Raw genomic sequence first — 22,057 nt, 5'->3', positions numbered from 1 at the left:
AAGACTGAGAACCACTTCTTGCAATGTTTTTGCATTATACGGGACTTTCCATTTTTTCTCATAACGCAACACACAGACAGTAAGATAATCATGAAAAGAAATCTGTAAAAGAAGGGTGTATGAATAAAAATGAACAGGGAAAGCAGACCTACCGCATGGAGTGGGTTGCCCTGATCGATTGGCACCTTGAAATCTGCCTGAAGCTCATCAAAAGCTGTTATCTGACACAAAGAGAGGGAAAGAAATGATCACTGTATAACAAGTAAGATAGAGGGACTGTAAAGAGCAACATTTCTCACTTTGAAAGAACATCATTATTTCACAGAAACAGCCTGCAGTGTAGATTTATGTACCGAGCTGAGCTGCAGAGTGCCAATGTTATTAGACTGTCTTTGCTTTATGCTAAATAAGTAAAATTAATCATAACCATAATCATAATCCATAATCATAACCATATAAATCATAAGTACTTTCCAAATACAATGAAAAAAAAATGTAAAGAAAAGTGTATGAGTTCAAAGATTTACATCTCTTTAGTCTGCTTCACCATAAAGCACTATTGCTTTTCAGACAGATAGAGCGAGGTAGAGAGATTCATATCTTCAGCAACCAAGGACTATACAAGTACATTTCCACCAAAAATACTTTGAACTTTCAGTCCTGAACCTTGTTTCTCACGCACACAGACAGAGGACCTGAAAATGTCTTCAGCTCACTGGATGACTGCATTTCCACGTGGTCTAAAACCTCACAGATTAGGCAAATTAGTCCACTTATGTTTAAAATCCATCTGAATTATGTAAGGACAACATGTCAGCAGTTTGATGTTTCATTTGCTGAACAAACTAGTCAACTTGCTGCAATGCCAGAAAAGCATTTGACATGGAGATTATATTCTGTACTTTAAAACCTCATCTCTCTCCAAGTTGCTTTTACTAAGAGCCATTATTGATCCATCCATCCATCCATCCATCCATGAGTAGTAGCTCAGTGTCTTTCCCTCTGACAAACAGTTTGATTACATTCTCACACTGTGGGAGAGATTATTCGCTAAGTGTCCAAGATCAACAATTTTGATCCACTTCAAAGAAAGTTGTACTAATGTCAGCTAACAGCACCTAACAGAGGCTAACATCAACTAACAGATACTAACTGGACCTAACAAATGGTAACTGCCGCTACCAGGAAAAACATAGAAGTGAGCTACACTAACTTATCAACCCGTATCAGACCCTTTCACCAAAATTTACAGCCTCCTCCAGAGTTAATAGACATGGACACATATTGACAGTTGAGGTAAACAGCAGACTGAAAGTCTAAACTCACAACAGAGTTATTTGTCCTACAGCAGCCACCGTACACAGCAAATTCAAAAGTGTTAAATGTTTTGGTGTTAATAGTCTTCTTGCAAAAGTATAGTTAATTTTACTCTAAGCAGAGTCACATTCTTTTAATGTAACTCTGAGGTGTAAAATGATAGTAGTTAAAATCGAGTGTTAAAAATGAGTGTTTCTCTGTCAAATCTGGAGGTGTTACAATGGAAACATTAACTCTTGACCTCTTAACTCTGAACTCCTAGAGGGGCTATGACAACAATAGAGTAAATTCACAGACTCCGCCCCCAGCACGGCTCCAATCGAAGCTGAAGTGAAGCCGTTTCTGAACATTTTGCTCTACATATTTGAGTTGTTTGCCATGCTTGGTAAGTCATTTTTTCAAAGATTGTTTCAATTATTATTATGAGCTTTTACTTCTGTGGCTCTTTGGAGTTGAGACAAAGCTGTGTGAAAGGCATTAGCCATGTTGCTCGGTGATAGCATAACATTCTGTTTTAGCTAGCTGAAAGGTATTGTTTGCGGGCAAATACCACAGCCTTGAGAAAAAGCTTGCATGTGAATTTTCAGTCAAACTTTTGGTCAAATACACCTAAAACAATGTGTAGAATGTGAAATGTTGGTATAATGGTGCTACTTGAAGCCTGAAACCGATCGCCCAAAAAAAAACAAAAAACAAAAAAAAAAACACACGAGCAAACAGCAGTAGCAGACGTCCTGACTGGGTTCTACGTTAGCATAGATCCCTCCAGAGTTTTGTGCACACGGTTTAGGTAAAAATCAAAAAGGTTGAGGTTTTACATTTAGTTCAGTATTACCTGTTGCCTGTGTCCTTGTCTTTTGGGAAAATACTTTACACAAGTAATGGCTCAAAGAGGATTCCTTTTTTTTTTTTCTTTTTTTTTTTTTTTTTTTACTGTGCTGCAATTGATTACTGGATTATTTGTGCCATTAATTAGTGTCAACTAATTTTTATTCAATCTCCGCACAGGATATGCTTGTGAAGATGGAATATGGGGGAGAGCAGAAGTGCGTTGAAGTTCCACAAAGGGATGAATGAAGGACATGCATATTGTATTGAAGAAATAAGTGATGAGAATGCTGTTATTTGCATTTACCATGTCAGACCTTTTGATAAACAAAATTCTAATGAAAGTGAGAACATGTATACTGTTACATCTTTCAGAAAATGTTTTGAAATTGTGGTGCACAGTTCAGAATAAATGTTTTTCAAAAACCATTGCATCTTTTTAGTAAATGTTTATTTCCAAAAGAAATTTCTAGAAGTTCAGAACAGTAAAATTCCCGCTTTTTAGAATGAATTAGAAGATAACTCTTACGTAGTTAAACTAAAATACTCTTTGAGAGTTAATATATAAACTCTTAACACCAAGTGTTAAATTATCAACTCCAGACAGATTTGGTGTTTAACACTAAATCAGAGTTAACGTACCAACTCTCCAAAAAGAGTTAAATTAACACTCTCTGGTGTGGACCCGTATAGACACTTTAATAGTGTTGAAATCAAATCCAACAGTGTTAATTTGGACATGCTGGATTTGCTGTGTAGCAATGATTATGCAATTGAATTGGGAGGGTAAGAAAACAGAGCTCAGGTGACTGCAATCTGAAATCTACTGACATCAAGTGGTGAGATTTTACACACTGTAATGAAATATAAAACATTTTGTATGGGTTTGGAGTATTACATCATCTGCCATTTGAAAACGACACTTCAACTTCATCATCATTCACACAATCTGCCATAATTAATCAGATCTACCCACAAGTGACATCAAGCCATTCACCCACCACTGCACTGTAGGTCTTAGTTTAGTTCTTAGTGATAACAATGCTATTGATGAATAGCAGTAAAAAACGATGCAACAGTTCAATTGGTGTTTTGTGTTGCAGTGGAAGCAATTGCACTACAAAGACAGATGCCACTGCTTGACTAGCTGGGCCTCATGAGGCAATGAGAGAGCTAAAGTGACAGTGCTGGAAAAGATTAGTGTATTTCTCAGTGTATCCATGAGATACTCTGTGTCTCCAGTGCGCGTATATCATGGGAGAGCTGTGAGTTGTGAGAACACCAACAGCACACATATCAGTGTGTGCGTGCCACGTTTAGATATTTTTGTGAGGACCAAAACTTGGAATGCTACTACTGGGGACCAACAGTGCCTTATGGGGACAAAATGCTCGTCCTCAAGAGTTTGAAAGAATTTTGGAGACTGAAAATGTGGTTTTAGTGTAAGTTAGTTTATGGTTAGGTTTAGGCTAAGAGTTAGGGTTAGGTATTCAAGTTTGATGAGTTAGCTGTTAAGGAAAGCATTATGTTAAGTACAGGGTGGGCCATTTATATGGATACACCGTAATAAAATGGGAATGGTTGGTGATATTAAAGGCCTATTTGTGGCACATTAGTATATGTGATGGGGCACACTCCTCAAGATGGGTGGTGACCATGGTGGCCATTTAGAAGTCGGCCATCTTGGATACAACTTTTGTTTTTTTCACTAAGAAGAGGGCCATCTGACACATCAAACTTACTGGTAGTGTCACAAGAAAAACAATGTTGTGCTTGGTTTCAACGTAACCTTATTCTTTCATGAGTTATTTACAAGTTTCTCTTTTTTCACAGCCATTGACACGTCGAAGAGTTTAACATGTGAGGAGCCGATCGAAATTGTGTTGATATCTGGTGAACGCAGTAACCAGGTCATTGCAGTAGATTTCAATGCAAGACACCCTACGAGACCACCCATCTCCCCTGCTACAGTTAGCAAACTGCTTGCTAAATTTCGGGAAACTGGTTCAGTGTTGGATTTGCCAAAATGTGGACGCAAGAAAACTGTCACTAATGAAGAAACATCAGTGGCTGTCCTAGCTTTATTCAGCAAGAGCCCACAGCATAGCACTCGCCACATGTCACTGGAGAGGGGCATTAGTCGAACATCCCTTCGGCGGATATTAGCTACTCACAAATTGCACCCTTACAAACTCCAGCTACTGCAGAATCTCAACGAGGATGACCCAGATCGGCGCACAGAATTTGCAGAATGGGCAAAACAAAAATTGGAACAGGACCCTCAGTTCACGCAGAAGATTTTGTTCAGTGATGAGACAAACTTTTATGTGAATGGCAAAGTTAACAAACAAAACCACCGCTATTGGTCTGACACTAACCCACATTGGATGGATCCCTCCAAGACTGTTAGAACAACAAAAGTGCTGTTTGGTGTGGTATATGGGGTACGATAGTGGGTCCATTCTCAAGGCTCAACCTCAAGGCCACTGGATATTTGAAATTGCTACATGATGATGTGTTTCCCTCTTTATGCACTGAAGCTGGCACGTTCCCTGAGTTTTTCCAGCAAGATGGTGCACCACCATATTATGGGTGCCCAGTCCGAGCATTCCTAGATGAACAGTTGGATTTGTCGTCGTGGGCCAGTTGAATGGCCCCCAAGGTCTCCCAATCTGACCCCCTTAGACTTTTATCTTTGGAGTCATCTGAAGGCAATTGTCTATGGTGTGAAGATACGAGATGTGCAGCACCTGAAACTACAGATACTGGATGCCTGTGCTGGCATTTCTGTGGTCAGAAACTTGTAAATAACTCATGAAAGAATAAGGTTACGTTGAAACCAAGCACAACATTGTTTTTCTTGTGACATTAGCAATAAGTTTGATGTGTCAGATGGCCCTCTTCCTATTGAAAAAACAAAAGTTGTATCCAAGATGGCCGACTTCTAAATGGCCACCATGGTCACCACCCATCTAGTGGAATGTGCCCCGTCACATATACTAATCTGCCACAAACAGGACTTTAATATCACCAACCATTCCCATTTTATTACGGTGTATCCATATAAATGGCCCACCCTGTAGATATGGTCACTAAGATATGAAAACAAGTGTGTGTGTGTGTGTGTGTGTGTGTGTGTGTGTGTGCAGAGTCAGTAAAATTGGATTTCTGTGTGTGTAGTATAAAAATACTATCAATGCATTATATGTTATATGAGCAAGAGACCAATGAAGCAGTTTCATATGTGTTTGCACATGTGAATGTGTGTACGGGGAATTAACAGTGATGACAGAGGTTCACACCAATCTTAGTTATTTCCCTGGGCTCTCCCACACACTGAAAGGCAGTGCTTTACATGTTATTTCCCAGTGGATCCTAACAGTGTTTGTGGCTCATTGCCTTGGTCTGTTACAGCACGTTAGCTTCCCCCAGGCTGTTCCTCATGGAGGACACACACACACACACACACATCAATCCAAGCACAGTATGTACTCTTCCACAGAGACTACACATCATGCAGCAGAAAATTATCACCTATGCATTTTTATGAGCACGATATGAGAAGAAACACTCGATGTTCTGAGTGCATGTCATCCTTAGATGATAATTCACAGAATAAAAACCCGGTAGATGCACCAGAAATCAGAGGGTTGTATGCAAAATATAATTTAACGCCTCTTATTCAGGAAGGGGTTGAATTGAAAGCAATATAGCAAACAGACTGTTATATAGTGCTTTTCTATTCTTACCGAGTGCTCAAAACACTTGTACACAACAAGCCATAGCCACCCATTCACATTCATATTAATAAAGTGCTTATCATTGCCTCCATTATCAGATGTGCCTTGCACTCTCCTTCTTTTTGAATCCTCTGGAGATTCGTCCAACCAGTGTCCTATCATATGTCCAAATTGCCTGGAATCGATGGTTCAATGGTTTTCAAACACCGGCACAGGCCAGATTTAAAAAAACAAACAAAAAAAAAACCATTTCAATGGAGAGCAAATGAGGTTCTGGTGCAGCAAATCATTTCACAACAAATTTCAGAGATGTTGATCACTATGTTGAATAATCACTTGGTTTTATGTATTTAGTTTAAAAAAGAAACTATATGAAACCAAACGTTTCAAGGCGACCTCAACCACACTACAAAGAGAACTTACTTTGGTAGCTTGTATCTATGATATAAATCTTTCAGTTTTAACCTGCAGGTACAGTCAAATATAACTTAGACTGAGCTGTAAATGTGGAGTTTCACCTCTTGTACTCCTTCAGCGAATCCTACGTTTACCACGTTAGAAGGTTTTGTGTGCCGGTTTAAGAGGAGAAAATAGCTCCTGGCTGGGTCATTCAAGGTAAACAGTTTGGGCATTTGAGAAGAAGCAATTTATGAAAACTTCAACATCTGAAGAAAGGATAGCACTGTCATTTGCTGAAGCAAACCTGGATAGAACAACTTGCCCTGAGGCAAAGAAGCCTGAGGCATGGGTTTGGAGCAAGACAGCAGAAGAACCCTTGTGAAGTGGCAACTTTCAAAGAAAGCTTAAATTGCTTGGACTTTGTTTACTGAGTACCTTCTCCTGAAGCAACTCAGGGGCAAAAAGGGCTTTGAGTGAGGCAAAAGATCAGAGCAAGAACCCAAACCAAAGCTCTGTTTGCTTGGATTACAGATACCAAAACCAGTACGGCTGCTTTGGTTTCTTCTCCTAACAAACTTATTTTAGCAGTAAAGCCAAATTTTGTTAGTCATATAGCAAAACTGTCATTGATAAAAGGGGCGATTGTGGCTGAAGAGTTGGGTGTTCGCTTTGTAATTGGAAGGTTGCCGGTTCGAGCCCCGGCTCGGACAGTCTTGGTCGTTGTGTCCTTCGGCAAGACACTTCACCTGCCACCTACTGGTGAGGGGCCGATGGCGCAATATGGCAGCCTCGCTTCTGTCAGTCTGCCCCAGGGCAGCTGTGGCTACTACTGTAGCTTGCCTTCACCAGTGTGTGAGAGTGAATGAATAGTGGTATTGTAAAGCGCTTTGAGGGGTCCCAAAAAGCGCTATATAAATGCAATCCATTATTATTATTATTGATACAAGCCACAACATTGGACAAAAGAGTCAGAGCATCAAATTCCACATTTCAAGACTGAGCTTATTTTTACTATCGACTGTTCTGAAACTTTAAGGGAAAACACACCAGAAAACAGAATTCCACCCCCTTTATCTCAGACTGCTCAGTCATGATCAGACACAAACATCTGCCCCTGAGCTGCAGACTACACAACCAAATCTCAAATTTGTCACATGCTCGAAGGGTGATTCCTTTGCAGTGACTGCATGCTGTGTTTTTGAAAATCCAGTTTTATTTTGATGTGGATGTTCACTGTAACAGAGTGCTTTGAAGTTAGGGTTGGCTGGCAAAAACAGCCAAACTGGCACCCTCCGCTCTTCTTTTGCCATGCCAAACTCTCCAGTGTCTTTCATTGCGACTAAGAGACTGACACCATGCTGTGTGTGTCTTTCCTGGGAAAGAGAGCAAAAAAAATGTTTATTTAGCCTAATTTGTTTGCCAAATTAAATTTGCAATTTCAGTTATGCCCGACCAAAAACATGCTTTAATTCTACCATGTAGCCGTTCATTTTAGAAACAACAAAAATCAGTAATAACAGAAATATGAAACGGTGGTTGCTAACAGGTAACAAACAAGCAATGGTTAAAGTGTGCTGCAACAATCCAAAAAGGCCTTCTGGCACCAGTTAATGTGAATTTAAATCAGATAGGCAGTTCAGTATAGGGCTGTGCGATATGACCAAAATCTCATATCCCGATATAAGACATCTATCATCCCGATAACGATATAAATCACAAAGTTTTAACGTTTTCTGTAAATTCTGTGAATCTCGGGCAGCTCGACTTGCGTGAAGTGTTTCCAGCTGGGTGTTGTGTACCTGGAGTTCAATGTTTTAACGGATGCATTAAAGGATGCATTTTTAGACATAAGTTGTAATGGCTGCCATTTCCTTTGTGAGTATTTATAACACAGCGTGCTGCGGGGAAAAGCCTGTTCTAATGTTTGAGTCTAAGGTTTATTTTTTAGCACCTGACAGCTCTTTATTGCTTCTCATCAGTAAATACTCTGCAGACTCTTTCGTGTGATTCAGTTTATTTTGAAAAGTCTCAACAGGATCTTGAGCTTTATTGTGAAAGGTTTATGTGGAGAATAAACAACCGGACACACGATGGTTTTAACGTCGTTGTTGCTAACAACCACGCATAAAAACAGGCGCTTGTCCGTCCGTAGTGTGGTTATATTAAATATAAGAGAATGAGAGAACTTTAAGAAATTAATATAGCCACTACAGTGGCCATCAAAACGATGAAAAAATATTGCCATGAACAGTTTATTTAGCGACACCACGAAACAAACGATAGCGTAAAATGAAATGATAGACGTTTTTATATCGTCATCCGATATACATCGTTATATCGATGTTACGGTTCGGCGTTGGCAGTGTATTGTTTTAGGCGTTTTGTTTTGGCGTGACTGTTATGCGTTTCCTGTTTTACTTTGAAAGTCTGTGTTATCTTAGTGTTCAGTTTACGTTTCCTTGTCTCGTCAGGTCTTATTTGCCCCAGCTGTGTATCCCTCCTGTGGTCCATTCCCTAATTGCTCCTTCTATGTATTTAAGCCCTGTGTTTCTGTATGTCATGGTCGCGATCTTCCCCCCCCCCGTTGTAAATAGTTTGGCGCCTTGTGTTTGGTGATGTAAATAAATGTCGTATCTTGCTTTAAATCTCGTCTTGGGATTATTTTTGTGGAAGCTGCACGCCGGTTGCCTAGGCCGGGGTGTAACATATGGGGGCTCGTCCAGTCGCTGGGGGGTCCGTGGACCGCTTAAGCCGTCCGCCGTCGCTGGTGGGTCCGAGGGGGGGACCGCTTCAGCCGTCTGTCTTTGCTGGAGGGTCCGAGGGACCGCTCCAGCCTTCATCCGCCGTCGCTGGAGGGTCCGGGGTACCGCTCCAGTCTTCATTTGTCTTCGCTGGAGGATCCGAGGGACCGCTCCAGCCTTCATCCGCCGTCGCTGGAGGGTCCGGGGAACCGCTCCAGTCTTCGTTTGTCTTCGCTGGAGGATCCGTGGGACCGCTCCAGCCTTCTGCAGCTGGTGGGCTGCGTGTCTGTGTTTGCAGCTGGTGGGCTGCGTGTCCGTGTTTGCAGCTGGTGGGCTGCGTGTCTGTCTTCGCTGGAGGACCCGTGGGACCGCTCCAGCCTTTCGTCTGTCTTCGCTGGAGGATCCGAGGGCCCGCTCCAGTTTTCCGTTTCCACTGGAGGACCCGTCCAGCCATCAGCGTCGCCTGCGGGACGGCGGCCGGTGCCATATGGGCTGGACATGGAACAAACATTTTTCGTTGGGGTTGTATGTTTTAAATGATTGTTTTTTTGGGTGGGGGGGTATGTTACGGTTCGGCGTTGGCAGTGTATTGTTTTAGGCGTTTTGTTTTGGCGTGACTGTTATGTGTTTCCTGTTTTACTTTGAAAGTCTGTGTTATCTTAGTGTTCAGATTACGTTTCCTTGTCTCGTCAGGTCTTATTTGCCCCAGCTGTGTATCCCTCCTGTGGTCCATTCCCTAATTGCTCCTTCTATGTATTTAAGCCCTGTGTTTCTGTATGTCATGGTCGCGATCCCCCCCCCCCCGTTGTAAATAGTTTGGCGCCTTGTGTTTGGTGATGTAAATAAATGTCGTATCTTGCTTTAAATCTCGTCTTGGGATTATTTTTGTGGAAGTTGCACGCCGGTTGCCTAGGCCGGGGTGTAACAATCGAACAGCCCTAGTTCAGTAACAAATATTGTCAAGCTAGCTCATTTTTGGTATGCTGCAGCCACATACAGTGGGGCAAAAAAGTATTTAGTCAGCCACCGATTGTGCAAGTTCCCCCACTTAAAATGATGACAGAGGTCAGTAATTTGCACCAGAGGTACACTTCAACTGTGAGAGACAGAATGTGAAAAAAAAATCCATGAATTCACATGGTAGGATTTGTAAAGAATTTATTCGTAAATCAGGGTGGAAAATAAGTATTTGGTCACCTCAAACAAGGAAAATCTCTGGCTCTCACAGACCTGTAACGTCTTCTGTAAGAAGCTTTTCTGTCCCCCACCTGTATGAATGGCACCTGTTTGAACTCATCATCTGTATAAAAGACACCTGTCCACAGCCTCAAACAGTCAGACTCCAAACTCCGCCATGGCCAAGGCCAAAGAGCTTTCGAAGGACACCAGGAAAAGTATTGTAGACCTGCACCAGACTGGGAAGAGTGAATCTACAATAGGCAAGCAGCTTGGTGTGAAAAAAATCAACTGTGGGAGCAATCATCAGAAAATGGAAGACATACAAGACCACTGATAATCTCCCTCGATCTGGGGCTCCACGCAAGATCTCATCCCGTGGGGTCAAAATGATCATGAGAACGGTGAGCAAAGATCCCAGAACCACACGGGGGGACCTGGTGAATGACCTGCAGAGAGCTGGGACCAAAGTAACAAAGGTCACCATCAGTAACACACTACAACGGCAGGGAATCAAATCCCGCAGTGCCAGATGTGTTCCGCTGCTGAAGCCAGTGCATGTCCAGGCCCGTCTGAAGTTTGCCAGAGAGCACATGGATGATCCAGCAGAGGATTGGGAGAATGTCATGTGGTCAGATGAAACCAAAGTAGAACTTTTTGGTATAAACTCAACTCGTCGTGTTTGGAGGAAGAAGAATACTGAGTTGCATCCCAAGAACACCATACCTACTGTGAAGCATGGGGGTGGAAACATCATGCTATGGGGCTGTTTTTCTGCCAAGGGGACAGGAGGACTGATCTGTGTTAAGGACAGAATGAATGGGGCCATGTATCGTGAGATTTTGAGCCAAAACCTCCTTCCATCAGTGAGAACTTTGAAGATGAAACGAGGCTGGGTCTTCCAACATGACAATGATCCAAAACACACCGCCCGGGCAACAAAGGAGTGGCTCCGTAAGAAGCATTTGAAAGTCCTGGAGTGGCCTAGCCAGTCTCCAGACCTCAACCCCATAGAAAATCTGTGGCGGGAGTTGAAAGTCCGTGTTGCTCGGCGACAGCCCCAAAACATCACTGCTCTCGAGAAGATCTGCATGGAGGAATGGGCCAAAATACCAGCTACTGTGTGTGCAAACCTGGTAAAGACCTATAGTAAACGTTTGACCTCTGTTATTGCCAACAAAGGTTATGTTACAAAGTATTGAGTTGTATTTTTGTTATTGACCAAATACTTATTTTCCACCCTGATTTACGAATAAATTCTTTACAAATCCTACCATGTGGATTCATGGATTTTTTTTTCACATTCTGTCTCTCACAGTTGAAGTGTACCTCTGGTGCAAATTACTGACCTCTGTCATCATTTTAAGTGGGAGAACTTGCACAATCGGTGGCTGACTAAATACTTTTTTGCCCCACTGTAGTTCTGTTAGTCGACTAGAATTATCACTAGTGATACGAACTAATAACAATTTATCGATTCCATTATCGATATAATGCATTGATTTGATTCATTATCAATTCTCTTATCGATTCTCATTGGCTCCACTTTGAAGACACCACTGTTGCTAAGTAGCATGTCAAAGATATGACATTCATGCTAATTATTTGCATGCTGTGGTCAAATCTTTGTGCATGTCGGGGGTATTTCCTCTCTTTGTAGGCATCAGTGCTGGGGTCGTCACTCAAAACAAATAGTGATTACACATATTATATGGAACACTTTTCTTAGAAGTAGTACAGCAGTGGAAGTGCAAGTGGAACTGATAAGCGGGATCGATACGCAAGCAGACTTTGCTGGAATTTAAAACTCAATAATAATACCCAGGGAAATACTCAATACTGAATCCAATGCTACATGGAAAATTTTAACCCTATCCTGCAAAAGAAGTAATGGTGAAGAAATCATATCTCAAAAGAATTAACTGTTTACTTGTTAATTTAACTCGTTTTCAACTAAATTTCCCTAAATATGACTTTAAAAAAAAAAGATTAATGTCAAGTCTGGAGGTTTTAATTTGTTTTACAAATTATTTAGATAGTTTCATTACAGATTATGCAGGGTACAACAGATTTCAGAACCTAACAAAAAACAAAAGGGTACAACAAACAACACAATACCTCACACAACTATATGATTAATGGAAAAGTAAAGAATAAACTTTGGGTTAAGTTGGTATAAGTTATACTAAAATAAAGAAGTTCTAAAAGAACACTGTAAAACTGAAACCGTTACTGCCTGCATTTTAAAACTGACCTTGTTGATGCCTACAACAAAATAAGAACCACATTTTATTAAATAGTTGTACAAAGATGTTCCATCCATGACTCTTTCAGCTCTGCAATAATTATTCACAGTTTACCCAACTATACTTTTCATCTCCTAGTTGCTAAGTTATTGATACCAGATGGCTAATATGGCTTTCGGGTAATTGCTTGTAGTGCATGCTGGATAGGTCAACATTTATGATAACTGTTTCAGTAGCTTTACTGACCTCTGAAATTTCGCCTAAACTGTTATGAATGCTAAGTACTTTAGCTCTTAGAGAGAGGAAGATCAGTGGGCCTTGCTTTCTTCATCGCATTGCTGTGTAAAGTTATCAGCAAGAGGAGGCAAACAGGGCACTGTTGCTATCAATACCATAGCAAATGATTATCTTAATTTAGTATTGTTGATTTTTACTATTAATTAATATCTGAGTATCAATTTTGCTGACAACCCATACAGTGCACATCCTGTTTTTTCTTCTTCTCACTGCTGAACTTTCAATAAAGTTATCATGCATCCAAAGTTCAGTCATGCAGTCATTTATGTTCGATTAACAATTGTTATGAAAGTTTAGTTTAGTAACTGTCCAAAAAAAGTTACCGGAAGGATATCAATATGGCTGCTAACTAACAGGACGTGCTTCTAGAAGACTTTGGTAGGAGCCATCACTTTGAATTTAAAGTTATGATGTACTTTAATAGCAGTAGCAGTAGTTTAGTAGCAGGCTTGCTACATCATGTAACACTGTGCATTTTAGAAAATAGTTGCTAAATCTGCAAAGAGAAATAAACCTCAGAACCAGCACAGGTCAGGTGACCACACCCTGTCCACAGAGAAAATAAATTAAAAATGTCTTAATAGAACCTATTAAGTGACTTATTAAGCTCATTAAGTTAGCTATTTTGTGCGACTGCCCTGATGCACCAAAACATAGGGCTTTCCCCACCTGCAGAATAACACTTTAGGTACTTTGAACTCTCAGTGTGTTACAGTTTCTACCACTTGAGCCAGTGGGCCGGTATCTGAACTGAACACCTTGGCATGGCAAGACAGCTGGAAAAGTCAGTTTTGTTGATGCCCTGTGGCCTCATATTTGCACTCGACCACACCTTACTTTGAAGAGATCAAATGAAATTGAGTTTTTCCTTTTTAACCATTTCTACCAGCGTGTTGTTATTTATGCACAGTTCACTTGTCAGGACTTTCTACAAGGTGCCAAAAGCAAACGAACTGCACGTGTGATAGTTATGAAACATATATTGTATCCATTTGTTTACATTAAACCACATGTGTGGCCACACTATTTGAATAGTTCAAGGAATCTGACGTAATTGCAGGCTCATTGAAATTGTAATAATAATATCTTTTTGCCACTCGCAGGGTTCATATTACCATGGCAACACTGATTCCAGCAACACTTGCTTTCTTGGCCTTACAGGCTGTTATTGAGCCACTACTGCAAAGGTTTTTTATTGTGTCACACCCATAAAGCAGAGGCCACCAAAGAAGCATATACCTGAGAGGCAGGTTTACTAAACAAATTGTACCATGCCATTCAATACAGGGCTGCAAATCCTTTTGAAAATTACATGTCAGTACACAACATTAAAAAACTTGTGTCTAAAATTGACCTATTATGCTTTTTCTATGCGTTCTGTATTGTTGTATTGTTCTGTATTGATGAATCTGTATAGGGTTACAAAAGTCATAGTGATAAGGTTTAGGTTGCACATTGGCCAACAACACCTTAGTACCTCAATTTCCTTTTCTGTGCTCCATGAAACAAGAAAACTTCTGAGTGTGAGGCCAGCACACTCACGCTAGCATAATTTCTGGTTGTCGTTTTCCTCAAAATCAATGCTGCTACTACCGTAATACTATAAAGACTAAAAAAAAACTACTAAAACCTAAAACAAAAAAGCAAAACAGAAGCAAAAAACTTAAAAACTCATTATCAATACAACTAATGTTTGTAGGCTACGTACATCATACCACCACTTCAGACTTTCCAAACTGATGTCCAAACTTCACTCCTTTCGCCCTCATATTATATATGAGCTAGGTCCGCGTTTATGCAAGCTCTCCCTGTGAGATTACTTTCAGGCTTTTCCATTTTATTTTTTTAATATCATTTTACAACCCCTTACACGCACATGGGCAAAATTGTTGGTTAAATTCTTTTCTATGAGCTCTGATCTAAATCTGACTATAACATGAAACATGTAGTCTGGAGAAAGCACCTTTTAAACCTGAAACAGCTAGAGCAGTTTACTCATAAGGAGTAGGCCAGGAAATCTGACGACATGTGCAGAAGTCACACTGACAGACAGCAAAAGAAATATTAAGTTAAGGGTACTATAATTTTAATTCTATTGAACCACAATTCAAAAGCAATGTCTGATTTTCATTAGCTAACTTTTAGCAGTTATTTCAGTGACCATTGTGGATTTTTCTTTCTTTAACGTAAGAGTACCAATACAGGTATGAGGTAAGCTCAGCAGTATGGGTAGTGTTGGCCTCAGCTGTCCAATACAGTGGGGCAAAAAAGTATTTAGTCAGCCACCGATTGTGCAAGTTCCCCCACTTAAAATGATGACAGAGGTCAGTAATTTGCACCAGAGGTACACTTCAACTGTGAGAGACAGAATGTGAAAAAAAATCCATGAATTCACATGGTAGGATTTGTAAAGAATTTATTCGTAAATCAGGGTGGAAAATAAGTATTTGGTCACCTCAAACAAGGAAAATCTCTGGCTCTCACAGACCTGTAACGTCTTCTGTAAGAAGCTTTTCTGTCCCCCACCTGTATGAATGGCACCTGTTTGAACTCATCATCTGTATAAAAGACACCTGTCCACAGCCTCAAACAGTCAGACTCCAAACTCCGCCATGGCCAAGGCCAAAGAGCTTTCGAAGGACACCAGGAAAAGTATTGTAGACCTGCACCAGACTGGGAAGAGTGAATCTACAATAGGCAAGCAGCTTGGTGTGAAAAAATCAACTGTGGGAGCAATCATCAGAAAATGGAAGACATACAAGACCACTGATAATCTCCCTCGATCTGGGGCTCCACGCAAGATCTCATCCCGTGGGGTCAAAATGATCATGAGAACGGTGAGCAAAGATCCCAGAACCACACGGGGGGACCTGGTGAATGACCTGCAGAGAGCTGGGACCAAAGTAACAAAGGTCACCATCAGTAACACACTACAACGGCAGGGAATCAAATCCCGCAGTGCCAGACGTGTACCGCTGCTGAAGCCAGTGCATGTCCAGGCCCGTCTGAAGTTTGCCAGAGAGCACATGGATGATACAGCAGAGGATTGGGAGAATGTCATGTGGTCAGATGACACCAACGTAGAACTTTTTGGTATAAACTCAACTCGTCGTGTTTGGAGGAAGAAGAATACTGAGTTGCATCCCAAGAACACCATACCTACTGTGAAGCATGGGGGTGGAAACATCATGCTATGGGGCTGTTTTTCTGCCAAGGGGACAAGACGACTGATCCGTGTTAAGGACAGAATGAATGGGGCCATGTATCGTGAGATTTTGAGCCAAAACCTCCTTCCATCAGTGAGAACTTTGAAGATGAAACGAGGCTGGGTCTTCCAACATGACAATGATCCAAAACACACCGCCCGGGCAACAAAGGAGTGGCTCTGTAAGAAGCATTTGAAAGTCCTGGAGTGGCCTAGCCAGTCTCCAGACCTCAACCCCATAGAAAATCTGTGGCGGGAGTTGAAAGTCCGTGTTGCTCGGCGACAGCCCCAAAACATCACTGCTCTCGAGAAGATCTGCATGGAGGAATGGGCCAAAATACCAGCTACTGTGTGTGCAAACCTGGTAAAGACCTATAGTAAACGTTTGACCTCTGTTATTGCCAACAAAGGTTATGTTACAAAGTATTGAGTTGTATTTTTGTTATTGACCAAATACTTATTTTCCACCCTGATTTACGAATAAATTCTTTACAAATCCTACCATGTGGATTCATGGATTTTTTTTTCACATTCTGTCTCTCACAGTTGAAGTGTACCTCTGGTGCAAATTACTGACCTCTGTTATCATTTTAGGTGGGGGAACTTGCACAATCGGTGGCTGACTAAATACTTTTTTGCCCCACTGTATGTACCTGTTAATTCTTTTTTTAATTCAGTGGAAATATAACATGAAAATTATGAGTACCAGTTACAACTTGTCAGCAGTAAGGCTCCTTTTGGTAGTCCCCTCCAAAAACATACTTGCTGTGCAACCCTGTGATCTGAAGAATAAGTGAGCTGAGTTTTAAAAATAAACACATTAAGAAATTAAATACCTGTTACACATTACAGTATGCACAGCAGTGATTTTTTTTCCTTTTTCATGAAAGAAAAATCAGTACAAGTCAACAAGCCCTCAGAGACTTTACCTTGTCAACTGTGATCACTTTGCCCAGAGAAATATTCACAAACTAAACATACCCACAAAGAGATGATGATTCCTTTGATGTTTAAAGCAGTCTCTCCAGAGGATCGTTTAAGGAAACAGTCAAAAAACTGTGGAAACCTGATCATCGCTAATCAAGACTACATATAAGACTTTCATAATGTCATGGGACGTGTACTGTGGGTTGTGTGAAATTGCCACCAGGCTCCTGTAACATCATCACTGACACAGCAAATGAGTAACAAAGAAAAACAATGAAAGAAGAAAGTCTACTGTTAAAATTGCACACTTTTAAAACCTCACACTACCGACTACCTAAATTTTTTTAAATAGAGAAGTGCCAATAAAACCAAAAAGAAAGGACATGGAATGAAAAAGGAGGCAGGGCGAGGATCACCCCTGAAATCCTCCAAAGCAGGCACTGTGTAGTGGAACAACAGACACAGTGGAGTCAGGATGATGGATGAGGAGCCAGCAGGGGTTAATGAACAGACAGATCGATTCTGAGCAGCCCAGCTATATACTGAACACAACCTCTATTAGCCTTAGGTTCCTGATGCCTGAAAACCATGCTGACTGTTTGCTTCATTAAGATTACAATCAATGGTATCATCCTATGCAGTTTTTCAGTGTGATGTTGTGCCAAGGCACATTAAACATGAAAAAAATCCTCATTTGTCCAATTTACTGGAGCCTGTGCTAAACTCTAAGTGAAATGTACACAACCTGTAATCATTTGGATGATGAGCTCAGCAGTTGAGAAAGGTCATAGTGAATGCCAATAGCTTCCAAATTGAGGCAAATTTTAAGATGTTTTCACGATGTTCAAAATATAATATGTAATAAAACAGTAACCTGTAATGTAATCTGCATCTGAATCAGTTCATAAAAAGACCATGAACAGTTTGAAGGGTGGTTGTAGCGTAAGAGAGGAGGGCACCGCCTAATCGGAAGGTTGGTGGTTCAATCCCCGTCTGCTCCAGTCTGCATGCCAAATATCCTTGGACAAGATACTAACCCCATGTTGCTCCCTGATACATCCACTGGAGTGTAACAAGTTGTATAAAGTGCTCAGAGTAGAAAAGTGCTAATTCAAGAACCAGTCTTTTTACAATATATTTATGCAAGCTCTATAAGTCATAATTATGGGTGTGTTACGGCCCTAGCAGGGCCGCCTCCTGAAGTTGTCTGTGTGGGCGTGTTCGACCATCTCTCCTGCCTTAGCTGCCACCTTTTGTCTTTTGTGCAGCTGACTCTCGTCAGTAATTAAAAGTATTTAAGCCCAGGGACAGGTGAGCTCTGTACAAGAGTGCCATTAGTGTGGTTTTCAGCTAGAGAGCTGCACTCTTTTTGGCTTACTTTGTACTTTATTGACTAATGCTTGAGTTTTGTTTGTTTCTTTAAACGGTAATAGTGGCTTGTCCGTCTCTTTTAGTTAGTATTAATAGAAACTCTGTAATTTAACCTTTATGCCTCCTTGACTCCTTTTTCTGACCTGGACACTTTTTGTTACTTCCCCCTCACCGCCTAGACCCCTCAGGGGAACGTAACAGGTGATATTAACTAACTTTTTAATTGTTGTGTTTCAGGTTCTCTGCATTTTAATTTGTATTAGTAATGTCCACTGTGGTAAGTTATTGCCAGCTTTTAGGATTATCCGAAATTACTGTTGACTTTTTTTTTGTCAGGTTTGGCACTGCAGTCACAGCTTTAAGCCATCCATCTATGCAAAACTCGTTCTGCTAACATCTCTTCCACTCAATGCAATACAATCATATTAGGTGCAAAATACGACATGCCATTTTTTTTGACTAATTGTAGGGCAATTTGTAGTCGAATATTCTCTTCCCAAACCTTTGTGCACAATAAAACGCACATCTTCTAAATACTGTAGTGGCCTCTGCCATGACATTGTTAAGGAGTAAATGTGGCTGGATTCTCTGCCCTTTTGCTAAATCTTCCTTCATAGTTCGAACAATGTAAATGTTATAAAGTGAAGTGGAGGAAAGTAGGGCATAATTTTTTTTATTTTTTGGACTACTCAGCCATACCCTCAGTCTACTTCACTCTCTGGCATGGAGCCTTTTTGTTTCCCCTGTCTTAAAATTAATTATTGGCATCCTAGGTAAGACTGCTGTCCATAGAGCTGTCCATTCAAAAATCCATTGTGGAACTACTGTTTAAATCGTGAGTACTTTATGAACACTTGCTGGTTCAGCAATTCAAGCTTGCCAGGCTCTTTGGTGCTCAATGAATCAAAAAATAAAAAATCACTCTAATTAACAATTTGTTCAAGATACTTTTCCTCAAAGTTAGAAGCCTTCCAAGTCATAAAAATGTTTTAAAGAAACACCATGCCTACACTGCATTCCTAATCACACAGAAAAAAAGCTGCTTGACATCTAGCAAATGACTAATTCCAGTAGCTTTTTCATTCAGCTTCCTCCATGTTATTTGAGTAGCTAACATGCACAGATTACGGTGTCCTGCAGGTTTTAGATCTCACCTTGGGTCAACACACCTGAATCACATGATTAGTTTGTTACCAGGCCTCTGGAGAACTTCAGGACATGTTGAGGAGCTAATTTAGCCATTTAAATCAGCTGTGTTGGTTCAAGAACACGTTTAAAACCTGCAGGGACACCGGCCCTCAAGCAGGTAAGTCAAATTTGCATGATCTAATGCAAATGTGACAAATTGTTCATTGTTCGGAGTTTGCAAGTTTACGTCTTTGTTAATACTACAATTCACCATTTCACACCTTCGTAAGCCATTACACAGAGTCAAATATGATGACAAACAAAAAAACTATCCAAGTATTTGCTGTGGGAACCGCTTGTCAAGAGCGGAACAGCCAAAAGAGCGTGCTTCTGATTAAGACAACTTATCTATTGGAAGTTAATGTGAATGTCAAGTGTCAGCCGTATAACAAAACGCTTTACTTACTGTGGCTGAATTTGTCTATTTTGTCTCAAGAGGGAAATAATGATCTATTTCTGCATTTTGTCTCCAGTGCTGTCACACTTGTCTTCTAGTAGAGCTTGATAGCCCTCTCCCCCACCCCCTCACTATAGGACACTCAATCTTTTCAACAAAGAACTTTCATTTTATTAACCTTGTTTCCTTTTGATCTGCATTGCTACCTGCTCACTGCTTTGCATCTGCCATTTTCCTTTCTTTTCATGTCTTAGATTAATTTTGCCCCAGTCACCTGACCAGCAGCTGAATTGGGCTTTTGTGTTTGACTGGCCTCATCTTCTTTGTCAGTCCTTCATTGTGTATTTCATTATATATCCTATATCCTTCATTAGACTTTGCCTCATCCCCCTTCCATTAATCTTCCGGTGGTGTTATGGCCCTTTCCTCAAAAGATTTTACCAATGCATCCTCCAGCAAACGTGTGACGTACATGTCAGGGGTGTCATGGTCTGCGGTGGGTGGCTGGAATTTCCATAAGGCTCCTGAACTGACCTGGGATCCGCCCCTGGGCAGGGCCAACTCCAGCTCCCGCACACCTGGAGCCTATTGCAGGCAATCAAGCCAGAGGGATTTAAACCACACGTTGATGTTCATTCACTGCCAGTTCGTCATCAACACATGTTGGTAACAGGCCGTATACGTTAAGTTCTTGCTGTGATTCATCCTGTTAACACAACTCTCTTGTGCTACAGTTGCTGTATCCACCTTGGCTCACACTCCACCTCTGGACTCAGGATACCTAGTAATCATTCTGGAAATCTCTCTGTGCCTCACCTGCCTGCCCTCCTGCCATCACACTCCATCTGAAGCCCCGGATCTCAGGCCAGCTTTTCCACGCCACTCAGCCTCCCCTGGATCTTCATCACCCCCCTCTCAACACTCCAGGTCCCTAACTGCAAGTAAGAATTGCTGCTCTTACAACTGGCCACTGCAGAGCTGCCTTCACTACCTACCTAACTCCTATATCCTCTTCCTTCAGTGTGACTGTTCCCCACTCAGCTCCGTTCCGCATCTCAGGCCTCATTCCCTCGCCATAGCCACGTTCCCCAGGCCACGCCGCACCAAGACTCCACGTCTCGCTGTTTTTTGTCTTTGCCACGTTTTTCTCTTGCACTTAAACCTAATAAATTGTTGCATCATCTGCTGTCTCCGCTCTGGGTTTCTGCACCTGAGTCCTGTTCAGTACCGGCCACCCGGCCACGTGACAAGGGGTATTACAGATCAGTAGAACAAGCTTGGGCTTCATGGAGAACCAAAGTTGGCCAGATATCATTTCCACTTTTTTTCCCTCTACATTAAAACATCTGTGTCTACATTAAAACATCTGTGTCTACAGATAAACCTGTCACTTGAAAATCTAATTTCCCACAATTTAATCCAGAGAAAGTAAAACAAACCCTCTCTTCTCGGTGCATTTCATTTCTACTCTGTCCAACACCATTAGCTACTCTCTCCTTCCTGCAGCTTCCCCCAAAAGCTAATTGTTTTGCTCCATCAGTTGAACACCATAGGGACAGTCACAGATGAGGGTGTATTGTGGCTCTTCAGTGTGAACAATTATTCACGCAACACCTGTTAAACCTGTGAATGCCCTGTACTTGTCAAAATCTCAGTGTAATCCAGTGCAGCGGTAAAAGCGCACTGTTAGCTGATCTGCTCCCCTCCAAATCCATCCTGAAGTGTGCATGAAACTCTGTAGTGTCACCTTTTTCTTCAACAAGTATTCTCTTTGTGTGAGGCAGTTTAAAAAAAAAAAAAAAAAAAAAAAAAAAAAGGCTATCAGAAGGCTAAGTGTGAAAAGTATAATGGGTTATAGAAATAAACACATTCCTCCATCACTGCCAGGGGTGCGTTGACCTACAGGAGGACACCCTTAAATATTCAACTGTGCAGCGTTAAGTCTATGACAGTCAGCTTCATCGTGGTTTGCTTTGGAATCACCCAGTGGGGCAAAAAAGTATTTGGTAGCCACTGATTGTGCAAGTTGTCCCACTGAAAAAGATGAGAGGTCTGTAATTTTTAGTCTAGGTTCACTTCAACTGTGAGAGACAGAATGTAAAAAAAGAAATCCAAGATTTTAAAGAATTTATTTGTAGAATGGTGCAGAAAATAAGTATTTAGCGCCTACAAACAAGCAAGAATTCTGGCCCTCACAGAACTGTTACTACTTCTTTAAGAAGCTC

The 22,057-nt window shown here is 41.1% G+C and overlaps 2 protein-coding genes across 4 annotated transcripts in view; one reads left to right on the top strand and one right to left on the bottom strand.

Moving 5' to 3' along the window:
• Nucleotides 1-22,057, bottom strand: part of cnih3 (cornichon family AMPA receptor auxiliary protein 3) — a 145,054-nt gene that overhangs the window by 105,610 nt on the left and 17,387 nt on the right. For all 3 annotated transcript variants that reach the window (XM_086262841.1, XM_086262839.1, XM_086262840.1), the window contains exon 2: nucleotides 153-221. In XM_086262841.1, the coding sequence (XP_086118967.1) occupies nucleotides 153-221 (69 nt within the window). The remainder of the gene's footprint in view (nucleotides 1-152; nucleotides 222-22,057) is intronic.
• LOC147313353 (uncharacterized) lies at nucleotides 20,229-20,988 on the top strand. Its single transcript, XM_086263005.1, has 3 exons — nucleotides 20,229-20,494; nucleotides 20,567-20,773; nucleotides 20,854-20,988. The coding sequence occupies exons 1-3, from the start codon at nucleotides 20,248-20,250 to the stop codon at nucleotides 20,856-20,858; spliced, it is 459 nt and encodes a 152-aa protein (XP_086119131.1). The 5' UTR covers nucleotides 20,229-20,247; the 3' UTR covers nucleotides 20,859-20,988.

The sequence above is a fragment of the Aulonocara sp. 'chitande type north' Nkhata Bay genome, linkage group LG15 (assembly GCF_057382095.1).
Source record: "Aulonocara sp. 'chitande type north' Nkhata Bay isolate Kocher_YH1m ecotype deep benthic linkage group LG15, A_spYH_male_GT1.1, whole genome shotgun sequence".
Lineage (NCBI taxonomy): Eukaryota > Metazoa > Chordata > Actinopteri > Cichliformes > Cichlidae > Aulonocara > Aulonocara sp. 'chitande type north' Nkhata Bay.
This window is presented reverse-complemented; position numbering and strand designations above follow the sequence as displayed.

What these genes read in the sequence shown, in the direction of transcription:
- LOC147313353 (XM_086263005.1), top strand. Translation starts at nt 20,248, where the DNA reads ATGGCCCTTTCCTCAAAAGATTTTACCAATGCATCCTCCAGCAAACGT. An exon ending in CCAGTTCGTCATCAACACAT is followed by an intron (nt 20,495 to 20,566) that starts GTTGGTAACAGG and finishes CTTGTGCTACAG; the next exon opens with TTGCTGTATCCACCTTGGCT.